Genomic DNA, 21,359 nt, shown 5'->3' on the forward strand with positions numbered 1-21,359 from the left:
TACACCAGTAACACCAGAAAACTGCCCAGGCGGGGGAATTCTTGGTCAGAACTCAGTAAGATAAACGAGGAGGTATTTAAAATTATCTCTGAAAAAGAGTAAAAAATAAATTTTAGAAATAAGTAAAATTGTGTGAGGGAGTGGAGGAACCTGAGAGAGGGGATGATATAGGGACAAGAATGACTATCATAGGCACAATATAGTAAAACAAAGGAAAATATGTAAAGTGGAACCATATTATATATAGAGAAAAGTAAACCAGGCTGAGATTGCACTTGGTAGGATGGGAAAATAAGACAGAATATTGGCATGGTGACAATCATGTAAAAACAGTGATTAAGGAGACTTGTAGCTTTCCAGGCATGCAGTGATAGTCTGAGGTCTCAGGAGTAGAATCTGGAAATGGAACAGGAAAGAGTAACAATGCAAAATAACACCCGGAAAGATATTTAGAAGACAGATATTACCTTGAGGGAGATAGGACAACAGCTTCACTCCTTACTCGAAATTATGGATATTAAAAAAGGCTCTAAAGCATGACATATTTGCACTACATCTTCTCACATGCATGCCATTAGGCAGTGAAAATGGCATGGATTTTGGAAACAGACACATCTGCACCTGATAGGAAACAAGGCCAAGAATGACTTTGGCCTTGGTGTTGGCTGGTAACGTGATTGACGGTACTCAGGAAGAGTTTAAAAACCCTCTAAACTTCTCACATGTTCTCTGAATTACCATGTGAGATTTCAGAATCTCTTTTAAGTATGATGCACTCTTAATCTGGGCCACCTTTTGGATTACTCTCTCCAGGAAAGTCAGAGTGGGGATGAGCATGAGACCTACCTAGACACCCAGCTTGGCTAAGATCTTCCTGGAACAAGGCTGAGGGTCAGACAGCTTAGACCAGCCCTTATCTAAGCCTCAAGCAAGCACACCCTTGTCTTTACAAATGTTGTACCTAGCAATGCAAAATTCAGTGCAGTATTATTCAAAGGGTGTTCCCTTGCAGGTCAGCAAATGGCTTGTTACTGGTCTGTGAAGAGGTTAATATAGAAATTGAAATTTGTATAGCAATACATTTAGCTCTGTTGAATCCAAATAATAGAAAATAGAAAAAACGGAGCACATAATTTATATCTTTAAATTTTATTTTTCTAATTAATCTATAATTCATTTTGATTATGCTTTAGAAAAGTATCAGTGCACAACTTATTGCAGGGAAAAAGGTGTCTTTCAACAGAGACAGCTTGAGAAGTACTGATTTGAAGGTCAAAGAGTAGAGCATGAGCTTCCAGGAATGGAGGCAGAAAGGCCTGGATTTATTCTAGGGCTTTGGATGCTTGGCCACAATTTTTTTCATCGTATCAGCATGAACAGTGACCTAGTAAAAGTTATTTAACCTCTCACAGCCTCAGATTTCTTACCTGAAAAATATAGATAATGTTACTTCTTTAAAGAAATGCTGTGATGATTAAAGATAGGCAAAGGTAAACATGCTAGTGTTAATAAAAAGCTCAATAAATACTAGTTTTCTGTTGACGTCTACAAGTTAACTGATTCATGTTGACTGTCATGGTATACCCAGGTTTTTTGAGGCGTTCCATTGTTATTGCTGCTGGGTGGGGTTTTTTGTTGTGGTGGTAGTGGTGGTATTTTTGTTTTCTTTTTCTTTGCTATCATAAATCAAAGGTTGAAACTATATAATTCACAACCCATTCCCATCTGGCTTCCATCTTTACTTCCATATTAAATATTTTCTCAACTGCAGTTATCAAGATCAATAACTGTGACTGCCATATTTCAGCTCTTACCCTATTTGACCTCTAACAGCACCCTCACTCTGTAAACTTGGCATCAATGACACCATACTCGCTGCTTTGCTGCTAATTCTGAGTTTCCTGGGGAAAGCCACCTTTACAGGCTCAAGGCTCAGTCCTACTCTGGGAGGTTGGACTGTTACTGTTCTTAACTCTTCCTGCCCCACCCTAGACACAGTCTCCTTGACTTTGAGCTAGACTATGACACTTGATTGGGTAAACGGAATGTTAAGAGGACATGACACAAACAGAAGCTTTAAAAGGTTGCTCCTTCGTACTCATGTGAGGAAGAATATGCCCTGGGCAGCTGCTGGTCCAAGAATGAAGAAGCATGTGGAGCAGGCCTGAACTCAAGCAGCAGCCTAAAGCTAACCACACCTAACCCAGCACAGCCCAACCCAGCTGCAGCCCACTTGCAGACCCAAGAATAAAAAATAAATAAATGTCTGTAGTTGTAAGCCACTGTGATTTTGAGCTTCTTTGTTTCATAGCAAACACTGACTAAGGCTTTACTCCATGTTCTCTCCACATCTGAGCTCCACGTCCACATCCTATGCCTACCCTTTGATATTTCCGCTTGGATGTGTCAGAAACCTTAAACTCAACATATTCAGGCTGGAACTTGACCTTTTTCCTCTGCCCTCCTTCATCAAAAGGCTACACTATGCATCTAAATGTACAACCAGAAACTTGTGAAGCCCCTCCCATATCTAATTCATCAGCAAAAAACTTTCCATCTAAATAGTTCTCCAACACATCCAATTCTCACCTGCATCACCCTAGTCCAAGGTCATTTTTTTTCACCTGAACTGTCCTTCCTAAATCCACTTTTCAATTTCTCTTACCTAACTTGTTCTCAAACTCACTTTTATCTCACTTAATACATCCAATACTCTTCAGACAAGAAAATTTTCCAAAAAAGCAAATCAAATCACATCAATCGCCACTGCTACTCCTGCTTAGGCATTAGCTTCCATGGCTTCCCATACTCTCAGGAGTAAGAGCAACATTTGTGACACAGCCCACCAGGCCATTGGTAATCTTTCGCATCTCCAGGCTCAACTCCTTCCACATCTTCTCCTACTCCCTGTAATCTAGGAAAACCAGTCTTTGAACTTGCCAAGTTTCTCCTTCCCACCACAGAGAATTTACATTGCAGGTAACCCTGCCTGAACACTGTCTTCCAGATCAACTTAAGACACTTCAACGCCCTATAAGGAAAAAAGAACAAAATATTTGAAATTGGGATAATTTTAGAAAGCCTGAACATATGATCACTGGACTATGGCTTAAATGACACACATATATTTATTCTTAATGACATAGACTCAGGAAAAAAGTAAGATTCCCCATAATATGCTTCCTCCTGCTGACTTTCGTCAGGAAACTATAAAATTCCTGACACTTTTTCTATTTACTACAAAAAGGTACTGTGTCCCAGGAAATACTGTCTGAGCTTTGGAATCATTTTACCTTTCAAGACTTGATGGTCCCAACCTTGTTCTATTGTACACGAGCCAAGCTCCCAGACCTCTCTGGATACTAAATCCCTAAAATCTAATGGTAAGAAATAAGCATTCCCTACCATGCTTTTGTTTTGCTGATTAAATGAGACATATACTTATGAGTATACCCAACTTTCCTCCCTGTGTCATTTGGTTAACATATAATTCTTGAGCTATATATTTCATGAAAGACTGGTAAGCTTATATCAGATCCACTTCATAGGAAACTTTTTAAAAAAATGGTTTCAGGAAGAAAAAATGCATTCAACTTCATGCTCCTTTCTGGATAATAAGGCCCCAATGGAGGCCCAGATATTCTGCCTGGACTTCTAACCTAGCACCCCAGCTCCTTATTTGGGTCCAATATGTGTCTTGAGGAAGACTATGCTTCTCTGACAACTTAATTTCTGAGATCTGCACTTGTTTAACTCAGCCACCTCTCCCTGGGCCCCCTCTGGCCTCGTCAGGCTGTGCCTCTTTACCCACTGTTGTCCTCACCCAGGGCAGTAAATACAGCTAGAGTGACCAGGAAAATGCATAAAGTTGTGTATGGAAAAAAGAAGCAAATAGTCCAGTTTCAAATATTAAAAATATACAAACATAATTATCCGCCGAGGAGTTTATTCTCTGATACTTTGACAACGGTTTTCCTTCCATCTGGTAGGCTCTCATAAGCTCTGTCACCATACTGCTTCCCAGAGTCAGTTTATAATCCTGGCAGCTTAAATATTCTTTCCAAAATACTAACACCAGCAGCATGACAAACGGTTAAAACAAAACAAAACAAAAAAACATACATTTGATACTCCCTGCTGCTGAATTAATTTGGGGGAATCAGGTCTTTTAAAAGAAAATAATTGGGTTTTGCTCCTTGACAAGGAGTCTAGGACCTGTGCTCTCTGTTTTCTGTGCACCCGTGATGCTTGGAGGAAGGAGAATCTCAGAGCACCATTTCAGGGGAAAATGCAACTCCATGTTTCTCTACAAACAGGCACAGCTCTGAGAGTTTGTGGGCTTGGGCACTATCTCCCAAAAAGTCTCTTGCAAACACTAGCATACAAGTCTTGAGTCGTGACGTTCTGTCAGCACCAGGTTTTCATAATTTATATGACCCACCTGCAAATATTGTTGACCGAGTCTTCTGGACAATGGTGGTGGCATTTACAACGCAAGATCTTTGGACGAGGAGTGGGGGCCGTGCTGTCACCATCCTCCTTCTTGGTGCCCACGTTTAGTTTTCCTGAACTTCGCAAAAGCATGTTATCAAGTAAGTCTGCTGAAAAGAAGAGAGAGCCAGCACTTAGGTACCTGTGTGACAGCTGAGCCAGAGTCCTCTGTTCAAAAAATAACGTGACATCAGACAAAATATTACATGTTCATGATATTTAAGCATTGAAACAGAAAACAGGTATTTTTATGGTTTTTATACTAAAAAGTATACTTTCTATAAATAAGAGATTGTCTAGTTATAAATTACATATATAACTATGTCTCATATAGAATATAGAAATTCTCATCATCCTTTCATTAAATTACAATAATTGTGTTTGAGTGAAAGGAGCTTGAGGAGATACTATTTTACACAGGCTAGCTTCACTCTGGAAATACTGTGGGTAAATGTTATCATTCCCGTTTTCAGATGAGAAAATTAGGACTAAAAGTGAAGGGGATCTTCACACAACTAATAAATCATGAAACCAACGTTTAAACCCAGATTATTTGGGCCCTAAAACTCTCTTCCCAGCAGTCTCTTTATTTAGGAGTCTCTTTACTTTAGGTATAACCTGTATTTTTTAAACAAATTCTTAGAAATAATAAAGCTGAAAAACTGGGTAGGAGGATGAAAACTTAGTTATCATTAAGATACATTTCAAAAGATACATCTTCCTCATCAGCTTTCACGTGCAAAAGTGCCTACCCATGTTAGTAGCAATGGTTCTAGGTCTTTTTTGTTGTTAATTTTCACCCAAGTATACTTTTTCCGTCGACTTTTAGAGAGAGTGAAAGAGAGGGAGAGAAAGAGAGAGAGAAAGAGAGAGAGAGAAAGAAAGAGAGAGAGAAACATTGATTTGAGAGACACATCAACTGGTTGCCTCCTGCACGCACCCTGACCAGGCCAGGGATGAGACGTGCATCCCAGGTACACCCTTGACCAGGAATTGAACCCACAACCTTTTGGTACACAGGATGACACTCCAACCCACTGAGCCACCTAGCCAGGGCCCGAAACTGATTTAACAAAGCCAAAAATGCTGATCCTTACCAAAGGCTGGGGGAAGCCAGAGCCAAACTAGTTTTACCACTCAGTCCCCAAAGGCTCCAGAATGGTACCACAATTACTTTTAGAAGTGCGAGAGAAGGGGATATTGAAAACAGGAGGAAGCTTAAATCTGTTTTAGAAGGCCCTAGAACTTCGGCTGTCCTTTCCCAGTCCCTACAGGCTAGTTACTACCTTCCCCACCCCTGCAGAAGACTGGCAGGGTGAATCTGATAAATGCATCACGGAGATGCCTTGTTTTCCCTTTTTACCATCACGGTGAGGAACTATAGGAAACCAAGCATAGAGGCGGGCAGGGGCTCCACCTGCTGCAAACACTCGGCGAACATTTACACTGGATGTTGACTCCTCCCGCTCTCCCCTCCTCCCCTCCTCCCCTCCTCCCTCGCCATGCCACATGGCCTCCAGAACTCAATGCACCCTGGTTTACGCCTTCTTTATTCAGAAATCTGACCAGGTCATGAACAAGCAAAACACCTAAAGACAGGGATATTAAAAGTTTCTCAGTGAAACAGTGCTGCAATATTATCCTACAGTGAGGCCCACAGGTGATAAGATCTACCCATGTGCACAGAGCTTCTAATCAGCTTTCATAGTGCTCCCTTCTCTCCTTCATAAGCCACTAATTCAGGGTCACTAGATAGATGAAGAAAGCCTCAAATATCAAAGACCCAGAACAAAACAAACACAAAGACCAAAGCCACTTGAAAGAAACATTATATGAAAGCAAGTACAAACTTATAAACTATTATTAATACTTTCAGCTTATAAAAATACATTACATCAATGAAACAAGAACATGTTGCTGTAAAAATGAAATGGCAAATAAGGAGCTCTAAAAATATGACTGCATAAATGAAGATCAGGAAATCTCCCATAATGTCGGTCAAAACACAGAGATGGAAAAGTTAATTAAATTAAGGCATCAACTCAGGAAATCCAACATCTGAATAATAATAGCTCTAGAAAGAGAGGTTTGAGAACATAGAGGGGAGGAGATCATCATATAAATAAATCATGTAAGCTTCCCATAATTGAAAATCATGATTTTCTAGTTCGAAAATAGACCCACATCAAGGTATGTTGTGCAAAATTTTATAACACTGGAGACAAAGGGAGATCCTAAGTTTTGAGAGCAAGAGAGAGAGACTTGGGCAAATTGTAAATCAACTATGAGGGTGGGGAAAAAGCATTTTAAGATTTTAAGATTTTTAAGGTCTCTAAAATTTACGCCCAATGAACCTTTCTCAGAAAGTTACTACATAGTAGAAATGAAGGTGTAAATAAGAAAATAGAATATGGGCCTGCTGGCCGGAGACCCGACCCAAGAGAAAGGTGAAGCATATTGGTACAGGTGGGTCAGTAAGATGAGACCTATGCACTGGACCTAAGGAGCAACCAGGCCTGACCGAAAGCAGGTCAAAAGACTCTAGGAGACAGATCTCCAAGCAGTTGAAATGAGTAGAATATGTATTTTAAATTGAAACTGATTGAGAGTTCAGAAATGAATTTGTGATAGGAACATAGGAAACCATGGAAACAAGTAACATTTTAATTTCTAATATACATAGGATGGGTGATAGAAGTATGTGTATGTAGTGGTGGTGAAGGGAGTAAAAGAAAGCTAAATCCTTATCTTTGATAATGGAAAGTCGAAAGTAATGCCTAACAATGAACAATCTAGAAGTAGCAATGACATCATTTGTTGAGAGATATGGAGTAAAATATCGAAAGAAAGAATGTAAGGAGGAACAGGTGTAGTGACTACTGGATAAAGATAAGTTGGGAGGATGCTTTAAAAGAAATAAAAATAAGCCTCTTTAAACTATGTTAAAGCAACAACAAAAAACAGGTTTTAAAATAATATATCTCATATAATGATCCCAGTGTAGTTTGTGTGTGCATGTGTGTGTGTGAGATAAATTTATGGAAGGATTCATATCTATATGAAAATTGATGAACTATATGAAGATCCTACTCTTCATAGAAAAATATAATGATCTCTGTCAGGGAATACTGAATTTTGTATCATGAAATTTTCAGTTTGCATTAGTTAGGGTCATCATTCCTGTTTTCACATCAGCATGGATCTATGGAGTAGCAACAGATAATAGCTGGAGCTATTTAAAAACATTTGCAAATTGCTTCTCAGTCTAAAACACAAGTTATTAGTCTCATACACTGATGTGGAATGAAGACTATCAGTGAACAGAGAATTAGGAAATCAAAAAGGAATATCCAGCCAAGAAGGAACTTCCCTTGCCAATCTTCATTATGGGATTCACCACTGGACCAATGAACAGAGTTTTGTAGTAACACTAAATCCACATTTTATGTGTTTGTATGCATGTGTACGTCATTCTATATTGCAAGTTATCAGCAATCTATATTTATTGGTATTTTGCAGAACATTCTAAGTTAACTACTTCAGTTATTATTAAGGAAATACATCTGAGTCTGATAGCTCCAAGCAACCTTTACAGTCAAATCTTGGCTCTCAAACACTGAACAAATTAACTAAGAGCCATCCTTTCTATAAAGATTATGAAGATGAAATACTGTTGCATAACCTTTCTAATATTACTTAGCACTTTAACATGTAGTAGAATATATGCTATTTCACCAGAAACACATTCAGGAGAACAAAAGATAAGAAAAGCAACATTAGCTCATAAAAGACACAGCATTTCTATAAACTGAGTTAGATGACATCATGAATGATCATGTAAGTTTGCCTACATACGATGTGATCTGAATAAGTAAAAGTAGTGAGATGAGACAATGATTGCTTTTAATTAGCATCATTAAATAAATGGATGGTTAAGTACAAATCTGAGACATGCGAAGAGTTCTTCACTTGTTTTTTTGTCAAAATAATCAAATCGAGGGAGTAACTTATGTAAAAGTATAGAATTGTACTTAGGAGTCAATTAATCTACATGTGTTTAATTCTCTGTGAAATGAAAATCATTAGCACACAATTCACAATATTTCCAATCACCAGATAAAATTAATCGAGTGATAATTTGGTGATTAACGGACAAAGGGGAAGAGAAGCAGCAGCAGAATGAAACAATCTGATCAGCCTTCCCTAAAAAGCTAAGAACACTGTTGAAAAGGAAGATTATAAGATCATCTTAAGGGCTAGTCCACATTTGAGAAAAAGGGCCAATGAGAAACTACTATTTTATCTACTGTTATAGTTGTGAAAAGGGATTTATAAAAGGATCACTTTCATATAAAGTCATACTCAATCTGTGCAAAATTCAGCCAGCCTCACACACACAAGTAAAGCATTTTGGATCAAAAACAAGACAGAACACATCAGCTAAGGCCTGAAAAAAGGCAATTAAATGCATGACAAAGAATAATCATTTTATAAAGACATGAATTCAGCCTCATAATAGTGGTGCTGAAGCAAGAGCTAGAAGGAAATGTGTAGGTACATGTTTATGATAAATGTGAACATCCAGATGAAGAACAGAGTAGCAATAATGAAGATATATCCTAAATATCAGATGTCCAATTATCAAAATGAATTTTTCACATTTTATTATATTTTTAGTGTCCTTCCATTTGAAACATGAGAAAGGCAGACTTTAAGAGATAATAAAGTTTTATTTCATCAGCTCACTCAGATAATGTAATATCTTTATTAATTAGATCCTCATGTTAACTTGATTTTGTGTTAAATGTTATATAAAAGCAGCTAATCATTGAAAACAACTGGAAGATGACTAACCATTAAAGAAACATTAAGTATAACTTAGTACACTGTATTTTCTAAATCAGTGAGTTAAATCTTTAAAAAAGTTTTCCACCAAGGAAAACTAAATAGTGCATGGTTTCTATTTCATTAAATTGAACAGAATTTCAACAAAATTAATTATTTCTTCCCAACAGCACTCCCGGCAATTATGGCTTTTTAAGTATTTAATAATAGAATTATAAATATACCTGACAGAAAAACGTAAAGGAAAAAGACTGAGAACAGTCAGACTGTCCAGAAATTTATAAGGAATAAATACTGTAGTGAACAAGTCTCTCTTCAGGAGCTCACTGCACATTTCAGTTTCCTTCTCTCTCCTACCCGCTCCTCCCTGTTTCTCTCTGTCTCTGTCTCGCTCTCGCTCATGACCAATTCTGAGCTCAATATGTGAATCCAGGCACTTCAGATGCTGCCTGGTTAGCTTGGCTGGTTACATTATACCAAACCCAGGTAGTTAACCATCCAAATTACCAAGAAAATACAAAGTAGGGCATGTGGAAGCCAATCTAAATTGGTTCTCATTTTTTCAAAGGACCACTAGATTTTAGGGAACAAATGAACCACAGAATCACTTCCAGACATGTGTGCTTATCTGTGTGTGTTCTTAATGAATCATAACTAAATTACATTCCTCAAGATTTTCATATGTAAGAGATTTATAGATTTCTAGGCAAATTAATCAAACTTCATGAAATAATGTAATAATCAGTATGTGATAATGTGACTTCCATTCAATTACAAAGGTTACATAGAAAGTCATTTTTCTTGAATATCTTGAATATCTTTCCTGGGATATGTTACAGTTCTACACGTTTTCAGCTTTCTTGTATATATTTGTGTATAGTTAGCAAAAGTTTTCTATGGCATCTCTTCTTGAGTAAGTTAGGAAAATGAGGCAGAGTTTCTTTAAACTGCTTATTTGGAATTATGGCCAATTAGTAGCTGGAAACCTGATATAAACACAATAAAATAACTACTTTTGATGCATAAACTTAATAAATAGTTTTATTTTAAAAATATTTCTATATCTTTATAATATTATGAATTCTTCCATGTGATTTTTACTAAAGAAAATGGAACAAGATTTTTTCAGAAAAATCAGAAGAGACAGAACAAAAGTAAAATGTAAGAAAAAAAATTACAATACTCTACAACTCTGCAACAAATAAATTTTAACTTCTATATTCATCCATTACATCCCAAAGTATGTTTCAGCTATATTTAATTTTGATTATTTTTTTCTCAGTAACATTCTTATCACTTAAAATAAAGCCATAAATAAAACATTTTTAGTTTTTATATATCATAGTGAAGAAAATAGAATCCCCTGCCATGTTAAAACACAGAGAACAACTTTTATGAAAAACAGAGGTAATTCAAGGAAAATGAAATATCAATACACAATATGCTCAGAAATGAATTTGAGTCTTCAAAATTCATTGAACGATAACATGATTTTGTGCCACAGAATCTACGAGTAATTGTTTTCCTTCGTTTTCTTTTTTGCTTCTTTTCCAGCTCTCTGAATATATTAAAAATTAACAAAATTTTGTGTGTTCACTGTTCTACCCCCTCCACACCAGAGGGCAGGCAAGGAGCAAGAAGAGAAATTGAAATTCTTATCACACTAATTTGCACTTAAATATTTTTAGGTAAAAAGGTTAGTGGAAGAAAATTTTGAAAGTACTGAACTGGCCAGCAATGCTTTGGGAATGATCCACTTTACCCCTACCCCTATTTATTGTTGTGATAATAAATAGAATGAATCAATGCCCATTTCCTTTCATAACCAAAACTGGTTTAAATACATTGGTCAGAAACAAAAGTCATATGCAGGAATAAAACTTGAATCAGAGCTTAAAATAACTTTTAGTGATCTTAAATAATGGGTTTAAATAAATAATTAATTATTTTCATCACTTAAACCTTGAATCATATCACTCAGTTTAATGATTTAACTTACTGTCTCTTAAGTCTCCTCAATTTTTGTTTCCTAACCCTTTTATTTTGCTAACACATGTTCAAATAATTTTTCTATGTTGTTTCTAACAAAAACTTAGAAAAATATAGATGAACAACATGAAACCCAATGATTAATAAAATGTTGGGACATGTACCTAAATTATTTTTGAAAAGTAACAAAACATAAATACAATTTTGGTTCAAAAATACCAAAGCAAAATCACATTGATCATAATGAAAGGGTAGACTTTCTTTTTTATTAAGATTTTTTTATTGAGTTTTAGAGAGAGAGAAAGACGGGGGGGGGGGAGAGAAACATCAATGTGAGAGTGAAATATCAATCTGGCGCCTCCTGCACGCCCCCTCCTGGGAATCGAACCAGAAACCTGGGCATGTGCCCAGACCGGGAAGCAAACCAGCAACCCTTCAGTGCACAGGATGGTGCCCAACCACCTGAGCCACACCGGCCAGGGCTCGGCTTTCTATTATTAACTCTGCTGTTACCTGCACAGGCATCTTTCTCCTTCAGGAGTCTCAGGAGAAAGGGACAAGGGCAGGTGCTGGTGGTAAGTTCCTGCGCATGCTACGGAGGGGCTGAACTGTCGGGTAAAAACCGGTATCAGGTGTGGTCACGGAGCCGTGGACGCAGGCTGACCAGGTACAGGGTAAACACACAGAATAGTTCAAACCCCAGCTCAGCTATTTCCTTGCTCTGTGGCCTTAGTAAGTCCCTTAGCCTTCCTTACAGAGGCGTGGAGACTGGCAGCACTCATTGGTTTGCAGTGAGAACTGAATGAGATATTCCAAGTAAAGCACCTACTATGTTCCTTGCACACAGAAAGAGTGAATACCAGGAAATCATTGTTTTCTGTGCAGCAGCAGTTTACTGTTCATTTGTTTGTTTTCATTCTTTAGATTTTTCTCTTTTCCTACTTTTCTGTTCCTTTGGTCCCTACTCATTCATCTCCTAAGTTTCTACTTCACTTCCTTTCCTTCTCTCCCCATACCATTTCTCTCTTCAATTCCCTTGCCTATCACTTCACTTAACTTCCTTTTACTTTCCCATTCTTTCTAGATTCATCACTAAGAGCAAAAAGTCTATAAAAATACAGAGCCCTTTGATTTAAGAAACACTGAAAGTTTGTTCAGGGCAAACTAATATATTGTTATTAATTTTATTTTTTCCTGTGGTACATTCATTTATTTAGCAAATAATCATAAAATCCATTCCTTCTACATAACACAGTGGCCCGGAGCACGGGAAGTGCCCTCAATAAAATAATAATCTTGCTGGTGAGACAAATCAACTACACGTGGAACATTGTGAGACAAATCAACTACATATGGAAAACCAAAAATAGTATATGAAAACAATAAAATAGATGTCATAATGCCACATATAATTGTCAAATATAAGTAAGTCCGGGGTAGGAGTGCACAGGACGAAAGATTACCAGGGGTGGCAGTAATCAACCACAATCCTTTATGGAAAACATAAGCAGTAAAAGCAGGGAGACCATACGGGCAGTTTTTCATTTTAGTGGCTCATTGTTAACACTATTGAGTAGGTTAAGAAAAACACATTTCATTTTAAAATGCTGGAGATGTGCTGACTGTCTATAGAAATGAGGGCTTTTATCAGCAAATACTTCTACATGTTTCCACTTAATGGCAATTGTTTCTCTCTTCACCATACACTTCCAAATTACCACATCACTCAACCTCTGCAGAACAATCAAGTTTTCAGCCTTTTATATTGTACAAGCCCTGCCAAGAGACTCCAAAACACCTGGATAAAAAGTGAACGCTTCAATCACTCAAGTGTTTTATTGTATGGGATACTAGATTAGGACTTGTGCAAATCATGAAAAGATTAATTACAGAAATGCAAACAGGCAATATATACATTTATATTTGTTGGTTTTGTAGGTACCTAATACAGAGTAATGAGCCTGAGTATGTACAATAATCAATTCTGATAACAATGAGAGTTCTTTGGATATCACATATACGGTCTTTAGAGTTAAAACAGCAGTAAGCCTTTCCCTCAGGTTTTAATATGCTTTTGCGTCTGGAGAAAAATCAACCAAAATGTTCAAATAAACTAAAAATCTTTGAAAATACTCCAAACACAACATGTGTATAAGTAGTTTAATAAAAGCATCAATATAAGAAATAAGGGACTTGACAAGCAAGTAGCCACCGTGTTTAAAGATAATTTGACATCAAACTCAATCTATACCCATCAAATAGCATAATCACAGCTGGTCAAATGATTAAAAAATTTTAAATATCTCTGCATTTTAAAATATTTAATGTGTCTGTTCAAATCCACATTGTTGGAAAAGAAACTGATGCATTGGTCGCTTTGACAATAATGTCAAAGACTCGACTGGGACTTGGCAGGTGGCCAAGCCAGGCGCTCTGGCTCTGTCCCGTTCAAGGCGTCTATCAATGCTCTGCTCCCGAGTTCTGAGGCTAATCAATGCAGATGTTTAACTTGCCCCCGCACCAAAACTTACCCTGCAGCTCTGCAAAGCACTCCCAAGACAGCTCGGTGTGTAAAACTACTTTGAACAGACTCCTATATGTAGAGAAGAGAAGTGACAATGAAGCCAGACAGACCAGAAACCAAATCACCATGCCCTTGCTATTCTTTTTCCCCAAAGAAAAAACCTGGAAAGCATTTAGGATCTCTGTGTTCCTGATCCCTTCTGTATCCTCTAATTGAAAGATTATTAAAGGCTGCCTTAGGCAAAGAGCGTATTGATCAAAAATACAAATATACTGGTATTTCAAGTGTTTAAATATCTAAGGCATAAAATACATAGAACACATACCTATTTTTAAAACATCTTAGAATACACTGTTATCAACTACTGCCATCACCAATGAATTTAAAGATCTGTCTCTGATGAAACAATATGCAATAATGATAATCAGCAACAAAATAAATTAAAACAAAATCTGAATATTAGAATGCCATTATTGAGTTTTCATAAAAAGAAAACCTGAAAACTAAATAAACAACTGTTCAAAGCCCGCAGAGCTACCTACATGGCTTTGTTTACATAAACAGGTTATGCTTCATAGAAAGTTTTCTGAGAGAGATATCAAAAATGACACGAATTGCTAAAATTGCCTTCATTGCTGAGTACAGACTTGACTTTGCCAAAACAATTTTTAACCTTCTTGATCAAAAGTAAATGACTTAGTAACTCTATTTTCAAAACATTCTTGCATTCGAATACTCAAATCCTTAATTTATACTTTAAAACATTTTTGCATTTTTAAAAGACCATATTTGCAAGAAAGCAAGCTTGACTTTTACAACCTGTGAATTTAGAGTTATATGTCATAGATAGCAGAAGAATTCACAGAGGGAAAAACCCACAAATGATTAAATTATACCATAAGAACTTGACACAGCCACCACACTTGACTTTAACCATAACAATGTTGGAAAATGTGTAGAGGCAAGCACACACACGCACTCCAACACATATACAATGCAAAAGTTAAAGCAATGTATGTGAACATTTTAGTAGTTTAAAAGTAACTTAAATTATACACTGTTGGGACAGCTAAACTAAATTGCATTTCCTTGCCATGTGATTTTTTGCATAAAATTTTTGACACCCTCCCCTGAATTTTTCTATTTCACTCTCTATGCCAAGAAAGACTAAGTTCTATCATCTTTTGTGCGTGTGCCAGACTTGGCTTAACTGATCTTGCTTACATTTTCTGGAGGGGAAAAACAGCCTCTGTAAGATATAAAGCTTTTCCCACTACTCACATTAGATTTCTGTGCGCTTGATAGATCATTGCCAGGTTCCCCGGGATGAGACATGAGGAGGAGGCACAGAATTGCTAGGGGTTTCCACTAGAAAGACCAGCACCGTAGGCAGCACTAATCCTGCACCTGTGATGTGTTATTCAGCAGTTAAGAAATGCAGCCCAGGCTGTGGCTGCCTAACACAGCTCAGCTGTTTTGCTCAGTGAGCCCTTTGATTCTAAGTTGGCAAGAGAGATTATTCCGGTCAGGCACTGAGCTATGTTCAGGATACATGGCATATGACAGTGGAAAGGTAAAAGAGAAAGGAAACCTTAGAATCAAAAAAATAAATAAAAAGAAAAGAAAAGAAAAGAAAGTCACTGACCACGGTGTATTATGTAACATTTCCAGATGGCTAAAAGCTGCTTCTGATTATATGCAAGGCAGAAAAATATATGACATTTAAATATCTAGAAATCTATTTTTTTATATTATCCTTTGACATTCAGAATGGCACTTCAACATGCAATTCTTAAGTTTATTTTTAAAATAAGCACAACCTCACAAATTGATCGGCTACATAAACATTTTTAAGGGGTTTACTTATACTAAATGTCAAACTCCTTTTATAATTTGGAGCCTTTCAAAATGTTAGAGAAACTGACAACCAAATGATTACCATTAATTTTATCTTTTTACTAAACCACCACATCATTTGACTTGACTCATTAAAGTTTTTTATATAAAGTTTATATTTCAGATACAACTATCCTATTAATCATGGATGGTAAATCTGCATAAAGTACTTAATTTAACCTAGCATAAAATTGCTAGCAAGTCGAAATTGATTTAAGAAATATTTATCATATACAAGGCTGTCTACATAGCTACTTGGTTTCACAGAGATGAAGAGGAAATGACTGCTATGCCCACAAACCTTAAAATCTAATTGGGGAGAGTGGAATAGAAGTTACCTTTTTTGTTGTTCTTTTGTCATAAAAGGGCTGCTGACCGATCACTCACACCAAAACTTTCATTGTTTCCTTTTACACTCTCTATAAACACAAAACCATCTGTCTCCCAGGCAAGTATCCATACCATTTTAAATAAATAATCTAAAACCTTATCCAAAAAATGGATACCTTTTCCTAATAGCAGATGGTTTAAAAACAAAAACAAAAAGATTTCATTTATATATACTAAAAGAGCTGAAATAAAAATGTATCAATTTTTAAATGTAAATATAATTTAAATGTGTATATTAAAGAAAATGCACAGTATTTTATTTTTCATTCATTAGATATTAACTGCTAAGCCAATCAATCTATGAAAAGTGTTATGAGGAAAATTCTGTATGATATATATTAGGAGCAACCGGGTCAAAAAAAAAATCCTATGTCCATAAAATATTCTCTCTCATCAGAATTTGGCAGTCTTTCCCATATATTCAGATATTAGTGTTAGGGGTAATACTGCATTCAAAGTTTCAAGTAACACTCTGAGGCCAGTAAAGAAAGACCAAGATTTAGATGGTTGCCCGGCCAAGCGTGGCTCAGCGGTTGAGCGTTGACCTGGGATCCAGGCAACTGGGGTTCGATTCCCGGTCAGGGCACATGCCCGGGTTGCGGGCTCCATCCCCAGTCGGGGGCGTGCAAGAGGCAGCCGATCAATGACTCTCTCATCAGTGATGTTTCTCTCTCTCTCTCTCTCTCTTCCTTCCTCTCTCTGAAATCAATACAGATATATTTTTTAAAAAAAGATTTAGATGGTTATGCCACAAAATGTTGTATTAATATTCTCCTAACTATTCCCATAATCTGGTTCGTGCATTCAAAGCAAAATTGGGTGGTTGAACTGGGTCCTGTTTATGCATGTATGTGACTTGTAACAGACTCCTGATATCTGAAGACGAAAAGAATATTCTTCTGAAATTAACTGGCCAATAAAATTGTGCTGAGATTCTGAAGCACTATCTACTTTCCTTTGATTTATAGGACTAAGATGGCCAAAGAGCAATCTGGCTGACTTTGGGCAGAAACACGGAGGAAAGGTCTGAATTGAGCCTGTGTCATTACAATGCCTGTGTTATCTTAAATCTGAGTATGGCCCACTTTGGAACACTCTGGCCTGATGCTGCTCAAGCTGTCCCTCTTTCAGTAAACAACTGGCTTCAGTTTTCGAAACATTCCCTAAAGGCAATCTTTATTATTATTTTTTTTTTGATTATATAAAGCCTAGTAGACTCAGTGGCCCAGGCTCAAAAAAGCCTTACTGCTCTTTACTTTTAAATTTTCCTTCTTTATTTTACTTATCCAAATCATATCTCCTTACTTATGCTAATAATGTACTTGCCCACACTACATTCTAAGGTGAAAATGTTTCCTTCTTCCTCTTTTAAATAATTACCAATATGGAATCTCACAACAAATAACAAAACAAAAAAAAAGAACAAAAAAAGCTAAATTTAAGACAGTACATGAAAAATAATTACCTTTCATAAACCCTTTCTTTGAGTGTTTCTGTACTTTGAGCAATACATACCAACATAAGGCAGATGTACATGCGTGTGTTATATTCTTTACCCTTAAATATTCTGATAAATTTGGGTATATGATCTTAAATTTCAGTATCAGATTAAGAAGGTAAGAAATATATATTTAAATCGTGTTCTATTTAAATGACCAAAGTTCTCCCAAACAATAAAAATACTTGTTGGAAGCAAAGGACAATGCTATCTTAAGTGGCTACTTCAGTTAGAAAGTTTTCCATATTCACAAAGAAAATAGATGAAACAAAATATTTTACCAAAATGTAATAGCTGGGACTTCCAGCTATTAGAAAACCATTCTCTATGTTTACCTACAGAATGCCCCATTCTCTACCTAAACAACTAGAAAACAATTCGGATGGGAGGCAAGAACTCTTACTTTGTAATGAATTAAGAGACTGGTAAAACTGCTCAGTTTCCACGACTGTGGTCATCAGGCCTATTGATTCTCCTGGGAGTACAGTCTCATAGTTGTTTTTTGTTTTGCTTCCCCTAAGGAAAGAGCAAGATGATCTTTCAAAATAAATAAGCTCAATTTATTATAAGTGATTAATTAATAAAGTTATTTTCTCTCCATCTTTCTTGGCAGACAAAAACATATGTGCTTCCATCATTAGTAGCTCTTTGGTAGTAATAGGAAAATTTCCTGGTGGCTCCCATTTTCCATCATGAAGTCAAATAGCCTAACCATAAAAATATTAAACGTGTGCTAATTATTAATTAGACAGATAATCTGGAATAAAACAAATAACTCTAATAGCTACTTCCTAAAATTTTTTTCATACAAGTCCTTAGAATATGGCAATTTGTGACAACTTTTGTGCAGCTAAAATTGTGGTAAAGCACACATTTCTCTTCCCATTTCATGCCAATAAGGGAAAGGAAAGCATTGCCAATAGGCGCCATCCCAAACGGCCCACCCACCCCCAACTGTGCCAGCTCTTGCCTTTGTAGAGTTCAGTGTCTCCTTACTAGCAGGGAAGTATAAGCAGAGAGATCATTAGTAATGACATGTACGCACTAGCAGATAATGTTGACTCACTTTAGGAACTATTAAACTATAAACACTGTGCTGAAAGCCATTTATCTGCATTTTAGGATAAACAGCAGAAGCTGCTCAATTAAGTAGATTGCAAGGAAGAAGTTGCTGATGCCAAACCAAGTGAAGCTTAATTTTGAAAAGAACAATCTGTGAATTTAATAAAAATCAGTCTAGGATCCCAGGGATATTGAAATACCAAAAAATTAAACATTTTATTTTATAATATAAATATAATACATAAAATATATACTATAACCTGTATGTTAAAAGGCTACTGATTCAGTTACTAAAGTTATTGCAGAGTTGTTCAAGTTCAAAGGAAATTTACCAATACTTGATATTTTCCCTTAAGTGACAACATTTATGGTAATCCTGATGCTGATGTTATCAAGGAAAGCTTTACCTATCCCTATGTAAAAGGTAAGGTTGAATTGGGTCAATTTTCTTTATCAGTGCTATTCCTACTCACAATTCAATGATTTTGAGAGACAATATCTGAAGTGACTCCTCCCAAGAACACAAAAGGAGTGCTATTTTACATATAAATATATTTACACACTTCTATCTCTAGCATGTTCAAATGTTTCAAGAAAAACACAGATCTATCACAGAACACGGGGGGTTTTATTACACTTGATTAGAAGACATGAGCTATTCAAGGCCCTTCCTGCAAGTAGCATATTCAAGTAAAACACTACATTTAGAACTTATTTCTCCTACTTGTCAGAAACCAAATCAAAAACTGCTCTTTTTCACACCTCCAGATGTCAGAAGCTTTTCCAAACAATTTGAGGTCAGAGAGGAGAACACACAGGTGTGTGTTATGTCAACCACTGAAAGCAACTGAAGGTTAGCCTGGAATCTGATCCCTCCACCCACACATTCTTGTGGGCATTACAAACGCTCCCTGAAGGAATATCACACTAATGCTGACTCCTTTTAGAAAACATCCCAGATCTCATGAGATCTATTTTTTAGCAGTATTGTTCAAAAGCATCTCTGCAGGGTAACATCAAACTCCCTGCCACCTCTTCGTAAGCCTTTAATGTCTTCTCCAGTATCACCTCTCCTGTGCTGTTTCACTGATAATATAACAGGTTGAACCACAATAAAATATTCAGTATCAACATACATAAGTGCTTGTCACATCCTGAAAACTATGACAATCCACACACAAAAATAAATGTTAGGATATCAGTAATAAATGCTTCAGAATAATGGTCACTTGGTCTTAGGAAAACTACTTATTTTCACTGCTGGTGTAACAAGCCTGGGTCAGGAAAGATGGCAGTAATACATATAGCAAATCTTAAATGACCAGTGCTAGCACTAAAAATAGTGTGCTTTGTCATTCAAACCCTGCATTAGCACAAACAGCAACTTAAATGCAACATGTCCTTAATTTTTAAAAAAAGTCACTGAAAGGAAAGCCTGTGCATTAAATGATTGGGTCCCCAATCAATATTAGAAAAGGGGGATTCCAAGATGTGGTGGATTAAGTGGAAGCTACACTGACATTCCCTCAGGACCAAATTGGAATTACAACTAAAATATAGAAAAAATATCCTGAATAATCAACTGAAGACTAGCTGGAGAGCACCCTCATAACCAAGGAGGAAAAGTGGAGATTCCATAGAGACTGGGAGGAAGTGCAGAGGCGAGAGGGCTGGCTGGGCTCCCACAGGCAGCAGCTGAAGGTCTGGAGGGAGATCTCAGCTGTGGGGGTCCCACTGAGGACTCTGGGGCCTAAACCCCAGGCTGAGCTTCCCAGCCAAGAGCACCAGAACTGAGAAAGGTGCCCACATAACATCTGTCTGTAAAAACCAGCAGGGTTTCTGTCTGCCAGGGAGAAACGGCTGGAAATCCAGGTACCCTCTTAAAGAGCCAACACACAGTTTCATGGGCAGCCACTCAGCTTGGGCTCCAGCAGAGGGAGGGCAGAGTGGACTGGAGCTGTGTGAAAAGAGTCCAGAGTTGTGATCTGGAGATAGAGCTCAGAGGGGAGCCATCTGGATTCCTGTGCTGAGTCATTCCCCCAGACTGCAGAGGACATCTCTCTTAGGCAGACATTTACCTTCCAAGAAGCTTTTGTCTCAGGGGGAAGCAACTGTCCCACCTATGGGAAAACCTCAAGCCCCACCCTGTGGAGTTGATGCCCTGCTGTGGTCTACAGCCTTAGGCTCATTAAGAGAATCAGATTAATCAGCCTGCAGGCAGAGGCGGACCTCTGGGTGCTTTGTGTCTTTGCCTGATCTGCTTCTGGACCCCAGCCTTGGAAAAGAAGACTTTGGTGTGCACCTTGGTCCTGTCCAAACGCACCCAGCCCCAGCAGAGGGAGCCACAAGCCGTGGGTTGTTGATAGCTCCAAACAAGGTGCTCCAGGCCTGTTACAAACAGCATCTGACATTGGCCTGCACCAGAGACCCTCCAAATTTGAAGACTGAGAGTCCTAGCAGATCTACTTAATACGTAGAACAAACCCAAATAGGCAGCCAAAATGGGGAGACAAAAAAACAAGCCCCAAGTGAAAAAACAAGAGAATTCTCCAGAAGAAGAGCTAAATGAAATGGAGATAAGCTATTTATCAGATAGAGAGCTCAGAATACTGATTGTAAGGATGCTCAACAGCACAACAACCCAAAACCTATTGAACACAATGA

General features: G+C 37.3%; 1 protein-coding gene across 3 annotated transcripts in view; it reads right to left on the reverse strand.

Annotated features, from left to right (window-relative positions):
• Positions 1–21,359, reverse strand: part of BMPR1B (bone morphogenetic protein receptor type 1B) — a 327,659-nt gene that overhangs the window by 38,910 nt on the left and 267,390 nt on the right. For 2 of the 3 annotated variants that reach the window (XM_016206145.2, XM_016206169.2), the window contains one exon: positions 4,442–4,601. In XM_016206145.2, coding sequence (XP_016061631.2) covers positions 4,442–4,601 — 160 coding nt within the window. Of the gene's footprint in view, positions 1–4,441; positions 4,602–13,856; positions 13,919–21,359 lie in introns of all 3 variants that reach the window. The other variant, XM_016206160.2, reaches the window with a different exon arrangement.

This window comes from Miniopterus natalensis, chromosome 1 (genome assembly GCF_054644295.1).
Source record: "Miniopterus natalensis isolate mMinNat1 chromosome 1, mMinNat1.hap1, whole genome shotgun sequence".
NCBI classification, from domain to species: Eukaryota; Metazoa; Chordata; class Mammalia; order Chiroptera; family Miniopteridae; genus Miniopterus; species Miniopterus natalensis.